The 16,249-nt window shown below is 57.9% G+C and overlaps 1 protein-coding gene across 11 annotated transcripts in view; it reads left to right on the forward strand.

Moving 5' to 3' along the window:
* The window catches only part of LOC119872627 (zinc finger and BTB domain containing 7C), a 335,100-nt gene extending 319,688 nt beyond the window's left edge, over positions 1-15,412 (forward strand). For all 11 annotated transcript variants that reach the window (XM_038543996.1, XM_038543999.1, XM_038543997.1 and 8 more), the window contains 2 exons: positions 3,499-4,731; positions 12,517-15,412. In XM_038543996.1, the coding sequence (XP_038399924.1) occupies positions 3,515-4,731; positions 12,517-13,165 (1,866 nt within the window). In that variant the 5' untranslated portion in view covers positions 3,499-3,514 and the 3' untranslated portion in view covers positions 13,166-15,412. The remainder of the gene's footprint in view (positions 1-3,498; positions 4,732-12,516) is intronic.
* Positions 15,413-16,249: the final 837 nt, after the last annotated feature.

The following is a 16,249-nucleotide window of genomic DNA, read 5'->3' on the forward strand; positions in this document are numbered from 1 at the left end:
TTTCTCTGCAGCACAGACTGTAGAGGCCTGTGGCCTGGAGATGCCCTCCCTGGTCATAGAGAAAGAGGGGAGACCACACAGGACCTCAGGGGGAGCCGAGCCCACCCGGAGAGATGTAGAGGTGGGATAGATTTTCAGTAGACAACAACCAAGTTAAACGGAGCCATTCAGAGCAGAACTTAGCTCCCCCCCAGACCTAAAGCACCCTGGCGAGACCACCCACTTTGCCCTTGCTGTTCCCACAACCTAGAACACTGTTCCCTATATCATCCCGTAACTGGCTCCTTCTCACCATCCAGGCAAAGGACACCTCCTCAAGGAGGCCTTCCCAGACCGCTCTGAGTAAAGTAGTCTCCCCACCACCTCACCCTCTACTATACATAGATAATAAATAAACACTGGGGTAGGAGGAGATTTATTTATCAGTTTAGGTTGTTTCCTACCTTTTGATTTTCTTTACTTAAACTTTTTATTTTTGACGTAATTTGTCAATTCACATGAGTTTTAAGAAATAATCCAGAGGGGCCCCTGGGTGGCTCAGTGGTTGAGTATCTGCCTTCAGCTCAGGGTGTGACCCCAGGGTCCTGGGATCGAGTCCCACATCGGGCTCCTTGCATGGAGCCTGATTCTCCCTCTGCCTGTGTCTCTGCCTCTCTCTGTGTCTCTCATGAATAAAAAAGAAAGAAGAGGAAGGAAGGAAGGAAGGAAGGAAGGAAGGAAGGAAGGAAGGAAGGAAGGAAGGAAAAGAAAAGAAAAGAAAAGAAAAGAAAAGAAAAGAAAAGAAAAGAAAAGAAAAGAAAAAAAAGAAAATCCAGACATCCGTGTCCACTTTACGCAGACTTCTCCAATGATAACCTCTTTCAAGATCATAGGACATCAACTGTTATATTGACCCTGATGCAGTTAAGATACAGGACAGTCCCATGCTGGGAGGGTCTGTCACGCTGCCCCTGTGTGCCCACGCCCACCTGCCCCCGCCCCACCCCCTTAGCCACCAGCAACCCCTCCCATATTCCCCATTTTACAATTATGCCACCTCAAAGCTGTTATGGAAATAGAATCATGCAGTATGTAATCTACTGGTATTTGCTTTTTGCAGTCTGGCTCATCCAGACTTTGTTATGCATCCATAGCTCATTCCTGTTGACCGCTGACTAGTCCTCCCTGGAATGGACACGCTGCAGGTTGGTTAACCATCCGCCCACCGAAGGACGTCTGGGTTCTTGCTGGTTACTGACTGCTGTGCACCGAGCTGCGGGGAACGCCTGCATGCGGGTCTCTGTGTAGACCTAAGGGTTGATTTCTCTGGGGCAGATGCTCAAGAGTGCTTGCTGCTGGGTAGTGCAGTTGTTACCTATTTAGTTTTTCAGAAACGACCAGATTGTTTTCCTGAGGGGCTGTACCACTTTACATGCCCACCAGCAATGGCTGAGCGGTCGTTTCCCCATGTCCTCACCAGCATTTGGTATTCTCACTTTTCTCGTTTGAACCAGTCTGGTAGGTGTGTGGGGAGCTCTCTTTGGTGAATCTTGCTGTATGTTTATCACAGTTGTGTCTCTGTGAGCTCTGTTAGGGCCGGGGCCTTCTTGGTCTGCCCTCTGTGCATCCCCAGAGGTCAGGGCAGTGCCTGGCAAAGGGAGAAACCCAGTGACTATTTAAGGAATGAAGGCATGGCCTGTGGGGTCTCTGGCCCTTTGAAAGCTGAGAAGGTGGGAAGGCAGAAAGGCCTTCACTCCTGAGCACCTGCCCTGGTGGGATTGCTCAGGGAAGGTGAGGGCCCTCGGTGATGGAGGAGGATGGGAGGAGGGAAGGAGTACTTCCTGCCAGTGCCTGGTGCCTCCAGGCCCTGTTCAGGGCACATACTCTGTGCGGGGCACTTCTCACTCTCTCTTCCCACTGCATCTGCCTTCCCAGGGTAGAAACCTCCAGAAGATAAATGTGTGTGAATCCCCAAAGCTCTTCCCACCGGGGCTTGAGGCTTTCAGGTTTTGTTTTTCACTTTTATTTTCTCTCCACTGTAATTGCACCAGGGTAAGGGCCAGGCCTTTCCTAGGATTTATGCATGGGCCATAATCAAATTTTGCCCTAAGTTGGAGGGGCCTCCATGCCACGGCATACAAATGGAGCTTTTTATCCAGGTTGAAACGGCTGATTGGGCTGTGAGTCTTGCTCTCTGAAGGGAGGCGATCCTGTTTTCCGTCCTAGTGGCTAACACTGGCCACATATCATTATTAATACATCATCATGCTAAGGGGTCTCAGAAGAGGCTTCTCCCTGCAGGGGATGCATTTTCCTGAGGGTAATAAAACCTGGACGTGATGCATTAGCTAACAATGCAGCAGAAGGTAACACAGAATTTAAATGTCTATCTCTAGAGCTCACAGATCTACACAGAGGAGGTCAGTACATAAGAGAAAAAAAAAAAAGATCAAGATGTGCAAAAGAAAAAAAAACGTCATCAATTAACATGAAGCCAGAAGTAAGGTCAGAAGGCCAGACGTATGCACGAGGGCCCCCATTGCCACGCTGAGAACGGCCGCCAGATCGGTCTCAGGATTGCTAGCGCTGTGCATTTGCTTGGGCTGCCACAGCACAGCACCCTCGCCCGGGCGGCTCGAGCAACACAAACCGCTCTCCTCACAGTTCTGCAGGCTGAGTCTGAGGTCGCAGTGTCTGCGGGTTTGGATTCTCCTGAGGCCTCCCTCCTAGACTTGTCTTCCTGCTGGGTCTCCTCCGCGGGTGTCCGCGGCCCACTCCCTTCTTACAAGGATTCCAGTCATTCCGGACTAGGGCTCGCGCGTACGGCCTCGCTGTAACACTGATCACCCCCGAAAGGCCTCACCCCCAAACACAGACCCAATCCGAGACACTGAGGGTTCAGACTTCAGCACGTGAACGGCGGGAAGAAGGGGGGTGCGGCGGCTCGGCTCATATAGGGGCCGATGGGAAGAAAACGTCCGTCCATTACATGGGCCAGAGGCTTTGTGAAAAGAAAAACTCAGAGCAGAGCTTTTGCCCCGCAGGGCACCGAGTGGCTAGAGGACATGCCCCCCGTGGCCCTTGACCCGCAGGTGTCGTTGGGGGGCACCCCCGTTCCCGCAGCACGCTGAGCAGTGGAGGGCCGAGTGGCCGTCCTTTCTAGGTTTCCCAGCTGCAGGTTAATGGAGCAGAATTAAGGGAAACTGTGCCCTCGAGAAGCTTCCAGAGCTTTGGCTGCGTGATAGGGGCCCACTGCCCAATGAGAGGCCTCACCCCAAGGGCCTTTGGGCTCCCAGGCATGGGATGCTGAAGGGCCTGGCCAGCCGGCCGGGCTGGGACGTGCAGGTGGGGTGAGGAGGGCCGGCCTTCCGGCAGAGGGGGAAGCCCGTGCCGAGATGGGGGTGCCGAGGTCAGTGCGCCCAGCAGCCCGGCCTCCCGGGGCCTCCCTGCCTCCCCAGCCAGGTGTCCACTCCAGGACGGCGCCACTAACCCCACTGTCCTCCGTGTGCGTCCCTGCAGGGCTCTGGCTGAGAACATGGCCAATGGCATCGACGAGCTCATCGGCATCCCCTTCCCCAACCACAGCAGCGAGGTCCTGTGCAGCCTGAACGAGCAGCGGCATGACGGCCTGCTCTGCGACGTGCTGCTGGTGGTGCAGGAGCAGGAGTACCGCACGCACCGCTCCGTGCTGGCGGCCTGCAGCAAGTACTTCAAGAAGCTCTTCACGGCCGGCGCCCTGGCCAGCCAGCCGTACGTCTACGAGATCGACTTCGTGCAGCCCGAGGCCCTGGCCGCCATCCTGGACTTCGCCTACACCTCCACGCTCACCATCACCGCCTCCAATGTCAAGCACATCCTCAACGCCGCCAGGATGCTGGAGATCCAGTGCATCGTGAACGTGTGTCTGGAGATCATGGAGCCCGGTGGCGACGGCGGGGAGGAGGACGACAAGGAGGATGACGACGACGAGGACGAGGACGAGGATGAGGAGGACGAGGAGGAGGAGGAAGAGGAGGAGGAAGATGAGGAGGACGAGGAGGACGACACTGAGGACTTTGCTGATCAAGAAAACCTGACTGACCCCCAGGACATCAACTGCCACCAAAGCCCTTCCAAGACAGACCATCTCACAGAGAAGGCCTACTCGGACACACCCAGGGACTTCCCCGATTCCTTCCAGGCCGGCAGCCCCAGCCACCTGGGCGTGATCCGGGACTTCTCCATTGAGTCTCTACTGAGGGAGAACCTGTACCCCAAGGCCAACATCGCTGACAGGAGACCCTCCCTGTCTCCGTTCGCCCCCGACTTCTTCCCACATCTCTGGCCAGGGGACTTCGGTGCCTTCACCCAGCTGCCCGAGCAGCCCATGGACAGTGGCCCACTGGACCTGGTCATCAAGAACCGGAAGATCAAGGAGGAGGAGAAGGAGGAGCTGCCCCCCCCACCACCACCCCCCTTCCCCAGCGACTTCTTCAAGGACATGTTCCCCGACCTCCCTGGGGGGCCGCTGGGCCCCATCAAGGCCGAGAGTGACTACGGTGCCTATCTCAACTTCCTGAGTGCCACCCACCTAGGGGGCCTCTTCCCGCCCTGGCCCCTGGTGGAGGAGCGCAAGCTGAAGCCCAAGGCATCCCAGCAGTGCCCCATCTGCCACAAAGTCATCATGGGGGCCGGGAAGCTGCCGAGACACATGAGGACCCACACCGGGGAGAAGCCATACATGTGCAACATCTGTGAGGTCCGCTTCACCAGGTGTGTATCTCGGGGGGGCCAGGGGAGGGTCAGGGGCCTGGATGAGGACAGCAGAGTGGGGCAGGGAGCGCTGGGATGGAGACACCCAGTTCAGGGGAGGCCCTCCTGGGTCCTAGGTGATGCATGTCAAGTTTAATCATTAGAAAGCATGCTGGGCACTACCTGGTGCAGACAGTTCCATACTTAGATTAATGAGCCAAAATATCTTCTCAAATATAACATTCGGTGGAAGGCCAAGATACGATCCAGATGAGAGCGGAGATGTTCTAGGGGAGTCAGAAGTGAGGGCCCTCGGCTCCTTGCTTGCATGACCTCCCTCCCCCCCGCCCGCACTGCGGATCCAAGGAGGCCAGTTTGAAGCTCCCCAGTGGAGCACCACCTGTTTATTCTATTCAGAGCATGCTCAGCACGCCAGGGGCTGTCCCAGGTGGACTGTGCACACTGTCACCACAGCCCTGCTCCGGGAGGACAGGGAGGTGCTGGGGCCTTTGTTTACAGATGAGCGATCCACCTCCCACTGGCCAGTCCGCTGTCTGCCGCTCATAAGTGCAGAGAGGATCACGCCAGACCTGGGACGGCAAAATCGGTGACCAGGAGACTACAGAGACCCCTGCAGTGCTCTCGGCCCACTCTTGGATCAGGTCCTTTAGATCTGATCCTCTTTTTATGTTCTCCCCCTTGACTGTCCGTGTTAGGAAGAGGGTGGACTCAGTGCAGTGGTAACATCTGAGATTTGAACTCAGTACATTGCAAACCTTTCATCTTTCACGGACTTGGTGCCCTTCAGCGAGCGTGTGTTATGGGCCTTTCCTGCACTGCAGCCCTCGGGTCCCAGACTGACTGGTGGGACGACGTGGGCTCAGCTTTGTTTCCCTGCTCTGTTTTGCTGGGCCTCATTTTGGGAAAATATGGTCTGTTGGTGCTGTTTGTGGTCACAAGTGTGAGGCCGAGTCTCCCAGCCACTCTGACAGAGGAGAAAGCTCTGGTGAGTGGTGTTGCATCAGGGCTCGGTCATTTCTGTGTAGACAGAGCCTGGTGAACACCTGCCCTGAGACTGTGACCTCCCAGGCCAGGTCCCTTCCCCCACACTGCCACCATCCCTGGCAAAGAACTCAGCTCGAGGAGACCCACACTTGTGCCAGTGGCACTGCCATGACCCCACGTCCTCTTGGAAATTTCTCTCTGAGAATTGCTGCAAACTCATTCTTTTGATTTTCCTCGGTGGGCCCAAGCTTTGGCCTTTGAGGATGGAGTGACACTTTTTTGAGTCAAGCTGAATAGCGAATCAGGGACAGTACTTTTCAGGGGGAGGAGGGAATAAGAGGAGTCTATATTATGAAGTAATGAGACCCACGATCGTAGGTGGCTTCAAAGCTCTACTTGAAGTTTCCAGAGAAGGGTATCAGAGATCTGTTTGGGTGACAGTGGCATTGCTAGAGTAGCTCTGCAGGCTGCCCTGAGGACTGTTCAGAAGGACAGCACTGATGGTTTCAAAGGTGGCCTTGGAGCCACAGCTCTTTCTGCGAGGGGAAACCCCAGACAGAGTCTCCCCCAGATGCTTTGGGCTGACAGCAGAGGGAGAGGCTCCAGGTGCAGGGGGGCCAGGCCCCACACACCCTAGGTGCATACCCTTCTTTACCACAGTGCTGACCTCAGGGCACTCTTCTCCTGTTACTGCCTCATGGCAGCCAGACCCTAGGTCCTGGGCTTTACCTCCCTGGGATATCCCTTCAGTGGCCCTGCCATGCCAGTCCCCCCCGCCCCCACCAGCACCAGCACCGCCACCTGCCTTCCCCTGAATACCTTAGGTGAATACATTAGCCCCACAGGCCAGGCCAGGACACTGAACAATGTGTGACAGAAGCACCTGTGATGATATTAGGGAGATAAATGAGGGCACGAGCCACGTCCGAGTACCACTCACCCATCTCCAGCCTGTGATGCCCAGCCCCGTCCCCCGGGAATGACTTCAAGACAAGGAACACTATGCACAGGCCAGATCCAGCAAAGCGAGGCCCCAGGCCAGCGAGAGCACCCCTGTCCTTCCAGCGGGGTCCCTGCCCCTCATTTCCCACACCTGTTCTCTTCCCAGATGGCCGCCGACTCAGGGACTCCTCTGCCCTCAGGGGCACCCGGGCCTGCCTGGGGCTTCAGGGGGATGCCCAGCACCCCACCCCGGGTCCCTTCCCTCCAGGGCTTTCCCACCCACAGCCTTCCGTGCAGGCCACCCCAGTCCGCGGGCCCTGCCTTCCCTAGGGAGAGTGCTCAACAGGGTCAGTCACCGCAGACAGACTTCTCCGGACACAGGAAGGTCCCGTGAGCAGGCCTCCTGGGTCGGCCAGGGTGCCGGGTCGCATGGGGGGGCAGCATTCCAGAACCCTCCCTCCCAGCACATTCCTGATGATCACGTAGGGAGTCCTCTGGGCCTGCAGCCTCCAAGCCCTCCCTCCAGATGAGCTCCTGGGCCTTTCCGGCTCCCCCCCAACCCCTCACCCCTCCTCACCCCCCCACCCCCCACCCCGACTGGCCTGAAGCAGCTGCATTCCCGCCCCCATTAGCACCTCCCCTCACCGGGTTCCCACCAGACCCTGACCCTGCTGAAAAAGATCAGAGTTGCTCTTGGCTCCCCCCCTCACCCGCCACTGCTTCCCAGGAGCAGAGGCGCCCCAGAGTGGGGGGAGGCTGGACCTTCTCCTGGCCTCCTCACACAAGGGACTCCGGGGACTTGATCCTGGCACCGTGGGCTGCAGCTGTCCGCCTCCGGCCCTCCCGGTCACATTCTCCAGAGCAGCCAGCCTGTGCTTCCCTCCTGCCCCCTCCCAGAGCCGCCCTGCAAGGACTTTCTGTCTCCTGGCCTGACCCCGTTGGGTTTTTCATACCCCACCCCCAGGGGTCGGGTCCCCTTTTAGCCTTTCCACGGGGACCTTCTGGGTGACTGACTTCCTGCACCACCACCCAGAACACCTCCCCACCCTCCCTGCTGCCTCTTGACCCTGAACTCCCAGCCTCCCCTGCAAGGCCATGCCACTCCTGGGGACCTGGCCCCCCGAGGCTCAGAGAGACGGGACCAGCCGCCCTCAACGGCTCTTCTTGGACACTAGTTTCCCTTTCTTTCCTTAAACACAGCTGAGCTTCCGCCCTCGAGTCAGGCCTGTCTCCCCCTCTCCTTGATGCTGACCCCACCTGCCATCACCCCAGGGGAAGTCGGAAAGGCCCACCCTCCTCCTGAGAAGACACATTGTCTTCTGTTGCTCCCTTCTTGCCCCCCACCCATAACCTAGCTTGGGGGGGCTATATTCAGGTCCCAGTACTCTGGAAGGTGAGAGCAAAAGACAGGACGTGGGCAGAGCAATGCCCTTGAATTTGACCTTGAAGATGCAGGGGGTGGAGGGTAGGGAGTGGGAGACATTTCAGGTGGTGCAGTTAGCAAAGGTAAACTGAGAAAGAGGTGCAGAGAGGAGGCGGGGGCGGGACAGGGGTTCACAGCCGGGGAGGAAGGAACACACAAGCTAGCTTGGTGGGACCCTTGGGTGGAGCAAGCACTGGTGTCCAAACACAAAATCTGCACGGAAAGGACGGAGGCAGCAGCTTCATAACATAGCAGGCTGTGCCCTGGAAGAGGGAAGTTCTGGAAGCCCGGCTCAGGCCAGCAGGTGTTCAGAGACACATAGCTGTTGCCGGAGCATGGCCTGCGGGGAGCAGCGTACCCATGCTGGGCGCAGGGACATTACCGTGGGGGTGCGGGCTAGCGAGGAGGGGAGTGACCTTTGTTTCCCCCGCTTCATTGAGCTATAATTTTCACATATCGCATAGAAGTTTAAGGTGTAGAACATCATGATACCACGCTAACGAGGTGGAGCACCGTTCCCACACCCGTTACCGCAGATACTTGACATCTTCGGTGTGCAGGGCGAGAACACACCGGTCTGCTCGCCTGGCCGCTTTCAAGTAATGTGGTATTGTTGCTTACAGTCCCGGGGTCCCCTGAACTTACTCATTTAGTAACTGGAAGGGTCAGCTTGTAAGGGCCTTACAGCCACACCAAGGACGAAGTTAGCATATTACATAGGCGGCCGCCTAGGAGGCGTTTTGTGGGACCAGTGGATCTCCAGTCCCAAATGGAAGTGATGAACAATTCAGCTCCTGAGATTCAAGCTAGGACACTCTCCATCTAAACTCATGCCTCCTCCACACAGCAGGCAGATTCGTGAGGAAGCGGGGGGGGTAGAAGGGCCATAATACACGGAGCCAACTAGCTGGGATGAGATGCAATAGAAACCCATTAGCCCAATGCAAACACTCACAGAGCACTGCTGGTCCAAGTGGCACAGCCCAGCCCCCCAATTTACAGGTCAGGAAACTGAGGCCCAGGGCACCCAGGGAGTTGGCCCAGTTCTTGGAGTGTGCCCGGCCCCCAGGCCCGGCTCTTGCAATGCACCTGTGCATTATATCCACATGCCCAGGTCGTGGCAGGAGTGAGGAGGAGGTGGGGCCTTAGACAGCCCCTTCCTCTCTGTCCTTGCTTTTCTCATCTGGAGAGTTTCAAGGGGTCAAATGAATTCAGCACTTTCAAGGTCCCAGCAAGGGTACTGCTAACAATGCAGGTTACTAGGCCCTTGGCCCCAAACCCTGAATCAGAGCATATTAATATGATCTCGGTAGATGCGATGATCTCTACGGTTTTTTCCCAGGACTGACTTACCATGGGCTTTGCAGTTCTGCTAACCCTGCTCAGTGCCCCTGCCAAAGACCCTAAGGTCTCCACTAGGGACAGCAGGCTCCTGCCCAGGGCATGCCCTCCCACGGCATGCCCCCAGTCTTCTGGCACCAGACGCCCCCAAAGGCTGCCTGCAAATGCCCTGTTTTGATCGTTCTGGTCTGCACTTTCTGAGACAGCCCTCATAGGTCACAAGCGGGGGATCCCTGGCTTGAATATCTACCTTTCTCAACCTCGGAATAGCTTACAAATGAACCACGCCCCGGACTGCTCCGCAGGCCCCGTTGTCCCTGGTGGCTTGGATACCTCTGGGAAAGCTGCTGGACTGCTCTGAGCCTCGACTCTTCCTCTAAGTGAGGAAATGATTCTAAGGATGTGGAATCTAACTCATCTGAACCCAGATTCTCTCGTCAAGTCCTGGAAACAGGAACTGATGTCTGGCCTTAGGTTCTGTTCTGCACAGAGAGGTTAGGCACCTTGCCTAAGGTCACCCAGCACGTTAGAGGTGGATGTGCAGCTACAACAGGGGCTCCTGGACCCCCAGTGGCGGCCCCAGCCCTACACCATAACTTGCCTCTCAATAACAACCTTTCTAGGGTCATTGAAGCAGTGTATTCATCTGCCCATAGCAGGTGCTCAATAAAAGGAAGTGATAGTCACCTTCTCAGTACTTCTTACATACTTCAGTTAAGTGCTGTCAAAATGTGACTGATTTTGGATTGCTCTCGTGGAAAGCTTGGGAGGAGTCCTGGCGTGCATACCTGTAAGAGCTGAAGCTTTACCTGTTTGCATTGTCCATTAGTTGATGGTGGCCCTCAATGGCAACACTACTAATTGTGTGCAATAGTGACTTTGAAAAAATATCCGCCTTATCAGGTCATGAGAGGATTGAATGAGGTGATATACTTAATGCCCCGCCGATGCCTCCGCACCGAACCCTCCACCAGGCCCTGGGGAGGACGCAAGTCCCACAGCCAGCAAGTGCCCCAGCTGACCGCTTAGCACCAGCATTTCCCTGAGAGCCTCGGAGGATGTGTGGGGTCCCAAGACCTCTCCCTCATGACTCAGCAGCACTGCTCTTGAGATATAAATGGCACTACGCACCCCCTCCTACAGTGGGACGGAACAAGGCCCGAGTTCTAGTGTCAGCTCTGCCTTGACTCCTCTGGGTGACCTTGGCCTGTTACCCTCCCGGGACCCCAGTGTGCCCACCAGCAAAGGTGGTGCTTAGAGGGATGTGTGGTCGACATGTCAGGAATGAGGTTCTCTGCCTTCCCCCACCTGCACCCCGTCCCCCGGGTCAGGGTCTCTGGGAGTGAGTAGGGCCCAGCGTGCTGTTTCATCAGGCCCTTCTCATGCCTGCTCAAGGTTGGGACCTGCCTGCCCAGATGCTCTCCAAGGCCGCCTCCCCATTCAAACCCCCCATCACCGGAATGGAATGGGGGTTGTAGATACCACAAGGGCTGCATGCTGGCTGGGGAAGGGAGCATGGGGTGTCACAGCAGGGCGCTGCGCAGCCTGGGTGCAGCTGGGGGGCTGTGGGAGGAGGGACAGGGAGTGTGGACCAGAGGAAGGGGGCCTGGTGTAGGGGGAGCACTCACTGGCTTCAGACAGCAGCATTCACTTCCTCCTCCCTGCCCGTCCCGCTTCCCACCCCACCTCCATCTCCCAGGTGCCCTTGTGCTTTCCTGGGAGCCGAGGTGGAAGGGGTGGATCTGTCCTCCGTGGTCCCCCTCCAGTGTACAGGAGAATGTCCTTTTCCCTCCGCCCCTGCGCTGGGGAGCCATCCAGGAACCAGAGCTCGTGAGACCTCTAGCGGCCGGAGACGCCAGGAGAGCAGGACCTGCTCCTCCGCAGGGCCCGGGGTTATGTGGGGAGCACGGTTTAAATCTGGCCATTTTAGGGCGGATGCCTGGGCTCCTCATCCGCTCTGACCTCAAATCCCAGCTGAAAATGACAGGCAGATGCTCCACCTGCGGGGAGGAGGTGGGAGACGAGGCACGGAGCTTGCTGGCCTGCCAGGCGGGTTGGAGAAGGCTGCAGAGGGAGCCTAGAGAGGAGGGCTGCCGCCCTGTGACTCCACCTCAGCGGCCTGGAGGGCTCCCCTACCCGGCGTGCATAGCGCTCAGTCTTTAGGAAGGCAACGCTGTGATGTCAGTTTTCCTTTCAGGATCACCAGGAGGTGTGTTGAAGCTAGTTTGACGGGAACCCTGCTTCTCTGCATCAGCCCAGGACAATAGGAGCGGATGTCTAATGCTAAATTCAGCTCTGTGCAGAGAGGCTAAGTCACTTGCCCGTGGTCATTCAGCACGTTCCTGGTGGCTCTGCCGCTGGAGCAGAGGCCCTGACAGCCCCATGGGAGCCCCACCTTTACACCGTACCTTCCCTCTGAATAATAGCACTTAAATCCTGAAAAGCTTTGCCCTAGATTAGGCTACATTCTTGTCGCACCTGGCTCTTTTATAAGGCCCTGAAATTCTCTGCAGACAAAGAGAAGAGCCCACGGCTCAGGATGAGAAACCACAGCGCAGGAGACTTGAGGGAGGTGTGCCCGGCTTCCGTAGGCTCCCGGATTATTGCTGAGGACAGACAGATCTCAACAGCCCAGGGGCCAGGATGGGTCGGGCCGGCTGGCGGTGGGGGAATGCAGGGCCAGCGGGCAGGAAGACTGTTGTCGGGAAGGCAAGTGGGCATGAAACTTTTAAGGTGCCAGCCAGTGTCAGCAGGTGTCACAGCACGCAGGGACCAAGGACAGGCTGCTGGCCTGGGGAGGAGGGTCCCCAGCAGGCCCGTTTTCCAGTCTGAGACAGGCCTCCCATAGAGGGGAGCTTACGATTGTGGAGGGCAGGAGGCCCTTCAGGACACTGCCCTCTATTCAGGGTGAATGGCCTGTTTGGAGTGAGGCGGGGGGGGGGGGGGTGCAAGTCAGTCCTGGCCTGGCTCCCGTTCCTGCAGCAGGACGCCGCGGCCGAGGTGAGCCGCAGCAGGTTCCAGGGTGGTAGGTGGGGAGGAGGCAGAGGGCAGCCCCTAGCCTCGGGTGGGCGCTGACGGCGGGCTGTGCGTTGCAGGCAGGACAAGCTGAAGATCCACATGCGGAAGCACACGGGGGAGCGGCCCTACCTGTGCATCCACTGCAACGCCAAGTTCGTGCACAACTACGACCTCAAGAACCACATGCGCATCCACACGGGCGTGCGGCCCTACCAGTGCGAGTTCTGCTACAAGAGCTTCACGCGCTCCGACCACCTGCACCGCCACATCAAGCGCCAGAGCTGCCGCATGGCCCGGCCCCGCCGCGGCCGCAAGCCCGCCGCCTGGAGGGCCGCCAGCCTGCTCTTCGGGCCCCCGGGCCCCACGCCCGAGAAGGCGGCCTTCGTGGTGCCCCCGGCGCTGGGCGAGGTGGGCGGCCTGGGCGGGGCGGCCGTGTGTCTCCCGGGCCCCAGCCCCGCCAAGCACTTCCTGGCGGCGCCCAAGGGCGCGCTGAGCCTGCAGGAGCTCGAGCGCCAGTTCGAGGAGACGCAGATGAAGCTGTTCGGGCGCGCGCAGCTGGAGGCCGAGAGGAACGCGGGCGGCCTGCTGGCCTTCGCCCTGGCCGAGGACGTGGCGGCCGCGCGGCCCTACTTCCCGCTGCCCGACCCGTGGGCCGCGGGCCTGGCCGGCCTCCCCGGGCTCGCCGGCCTCAGCCACGTGGCCTCCATGTCGGAGGCCGACAACTAGCGGCCCGGGCGCCGGCGGCCTGGCCCCTGGCCCGTCAGGCCCCCACCCGCACCCGCCGCGGGCCCTGAACTTCCTCTTTGGAATCACACAGGAAGCGTGGGAAGTATGATTCGCAGGCCTCCCGCAGCCTCCCGCTCCCCTCCCTGCCGGCCGGGCGGCGTCTGGCAGGGACACCTCCTCCCCGAGGGCCTCCCCGGGCTGGCTCTCTGCTGTCACGCAGAAACTCGCAGGGGAGGGCCGGTGCCACCAGGAGGCCACAGCCCAGGTGCCCCGGAGCTCTGTGGAGCTGCAGGGGGAGGGGGCTAGAGGGAGGAAGGGGCCCTGGGAGCAGGGGCGAGGCGTGCGCCCTCGCAGCCCGGTGCGGTGGCGGTGGCACAGTCCCTACTGATCCTGGTCACTTTTCCAGTCTCCAGCCATCCCAGGGTCCTCATGGGAAATGCCCTGTTGGCGGAGAGGCCTCCTCCTGGAGTCCCACCCGCCTGTCTCTCCGCCCCCCGTCCCGTGACCTCAGACAGGCCGGGTCCCCCACCCCACTAGGAAGGGAGGCTGCTAATTCTGTCCCCCCTCAAACCCACCCACACGCGTATACACCTCAACACGCCAGTCGCTCCACGAAGAGTTCCTGAGAAGGTAGGAGCTTTGAGCTCCCGGAGGCCTGGGGAAGGCGTCTGTCTCGCTGCATGTGGGTTTGTCACATCCACCTCTCTGCTAGCACAGGGGAGCGACGTCGTCACCAGAGGAGACGGGAGTGACACAGAAGAGCCCAGGGGTGGCTCTCCCAGATGGCTTTGGGGCAGTCCGGATCCCCCCACCTCTGCAGGCAGGCGGGCCCCTGGGGATGGCACCCCCCCAGGGCTGTACAGCTGGGGCTCCCGGGGCTCCTGGGGCCAGCACAGAAGGGAATGGGCACCACCTCGGAACACCTGCTGACCCACCCCCTCCACCCTGATTCCTGGAAACAGACAAAACACCTGGTTCTTCAGGGTTTATGTTTGTTGTGGGTCCCTCAGGGCTTTGGGATTGCTGGGATTGCCTCCTTTGCTGTGTTTGAGCACCCTCAACCCCTCCCTCATCCCTCAGGGAGGGAGCTGGGCCGCTTGGTTTCCCTGGGGGGGGGGGGGAGCGGAGCCCTGGCTGGGGTGGGTGTGAGGGCGCCTTGAGCTAGGGCCACCCCACTCGCCCTGGTGCCTGAGCCTGTGGCTGGCTCTGAGGACCATGGAGACTTCCCTGGCCCAGCGCCTTCCTGTTCTCTCCACTTCCCTGCGCCTCCCTCCCTTCCCTTGCTGAGGTGGCCTTCCCGTCTCAGCAGCCCAGTGTCCCCAACCAGGCCCAGGCTCCCCAGTCCAGGAGCTGTGGGCACAAGAGACTTGGGCTCTTCCTATCGCCTTGGCTTCTCTCTGAGCGCACACACACACACACACACACACACACAAACAAAAAGGCCAGAGAAGACCACAGACTCTGTCCCCCTCCCAGCTCCCCAGGGGAGAACCCTGGCTCCGCTGCCCGCCAGATGCCATTGCATCCAGAGGGAATTGCTTCTGACCCTCTTGTCTTCAGACGCCACCTTTCTGGGCAGCCGCCTCTTAGATGCCCGCCTCCGTCTCTGACACCTGCTCCTGGGACCCATCCGCCAACATGACCACGTTCCCCCCATCGGCCAAGGGATTGGGGCTGACCCACACTTTTAAGAGAAAATGAGGAAAAATGAACACATTGGAATCCAGTGGTGTTGGGGCTTTTGTTTTTATTTTGTAAAGGTAATGACTTCTTATAAACTCAGTTTTTCAGATGACTGGTTAGTTCTTTTTGCTTTCACTTGGCTGGTTGTACATTGTAAAGTATCCAAAGATCGTGAGTACTGTATGATGGAGAAGAACTCTACACAAATGGGTTGTGGGGGGTGGGGTGGCTGTGTTTGGTTTTGGTTCTTTTCCTTTGTTTCTCTTTTTTTTCCATTTTTTCTCTTTTTTTCCTTCCTTCCCCCCACCCCCAGCCTTTTTTTTTTCCCTTTGGCGTTTCAATTTCCCTGTCGTCTGTCTGTGGGAAAACTTTGGAATTTTTCCTATTTATAACTTTTTTTTTTTTTAATGTGGTTGCTTTCTGTACAATGACACAACAGAGTTTGCCTTAGTGATTCAAAGGACAATCCTCCATAACTTTGGTCGCACGCGGCACCCCGCCGAGAAAAACTCTCAGCTAATTTTCTGGCCTATTTATTAAACAGTATTAATTGACTCGATGAAATTATTGAGAGTTGCACTTCTGTGAGAGGTGACCAGCAACAAGTCAGTGGCTACGTGTTCCCTGCAAAACAAAAAACAAAAAAAGACCACAAACCTTTGACCCTTTATTTAGTCACCAGTAGGGCAGTGATGTGAGGAAGAGAAAGCTTTGCTTATTGCGTTTCCTGGTTCAGGGTGACGTCCTCGTCCTAAAGCTCACGTCAGGTGTCAGTGGTGGTTCTGTGGTGGGGAGGCCCAAACTTAATTCCTGTTTCCCACCTTCCAGACATGCAAGAGGCACTGTTTGATCAGAAGTTTCGGGGCATCTGTGAGCCCGAGTGCAAAGTGTATGTGTGTGCATGCAGGTCTGTGGTGTGTGAACAGGGAGAGGTCACGGGGTGGGTGACCGTTGCAACACTGCCGGGCCTACGAGTTCCCCACCGTGGCATCCACAGCGGCCTCCCGCTTGTCCTGTTGCACCTGCCTTCCTTGGCACCTTCCTCTGGTTTCCTGGCAGGGGAGCTGGACCTCTCCTGCCTTTTCACCCGAGCCACTTCCCCAGCCAGAGAACTCTAGATCCTGAAAGACGTAAGGCTTGCCACGAATGAGTGCACTCAACTCAGAAGCCAGAGCGCAGACTCTTGGAGTAAAATCGTTCTTTGTGCTGTGTTTTCTGGATTACCCAGGGTACCCCAGAGCCCCTTTTCTGTGTGCAATCCCCTTTCTTGCCATGGCAATATTTCTGATAAGCCACATGCAGCATTTCTTCGTACAGAGGAACAAACCAATGGGGAGGTCTCCAGACTCCTCCGTGCTGTGCGTCCTCGGGCTCATCACTCGCCTACTCTGGTCCCCACTT

This window comes from Canis lupus, chromosome 7 (genome assembly GCF_011100685.1).
Source record: "Canis lupus familiaris isolate Mischka breed German Shepherd chromosome 7, alternate assembly UU_Cfam_GSD_1.0, whole genome shotgun sequence".
Taxonomy (NCBI): domain Eukaryota; kingdom Metazoa; phylum Chordata; class Mammalia; order Carnivora; family Canidae; genus Canis; species Canis lupus.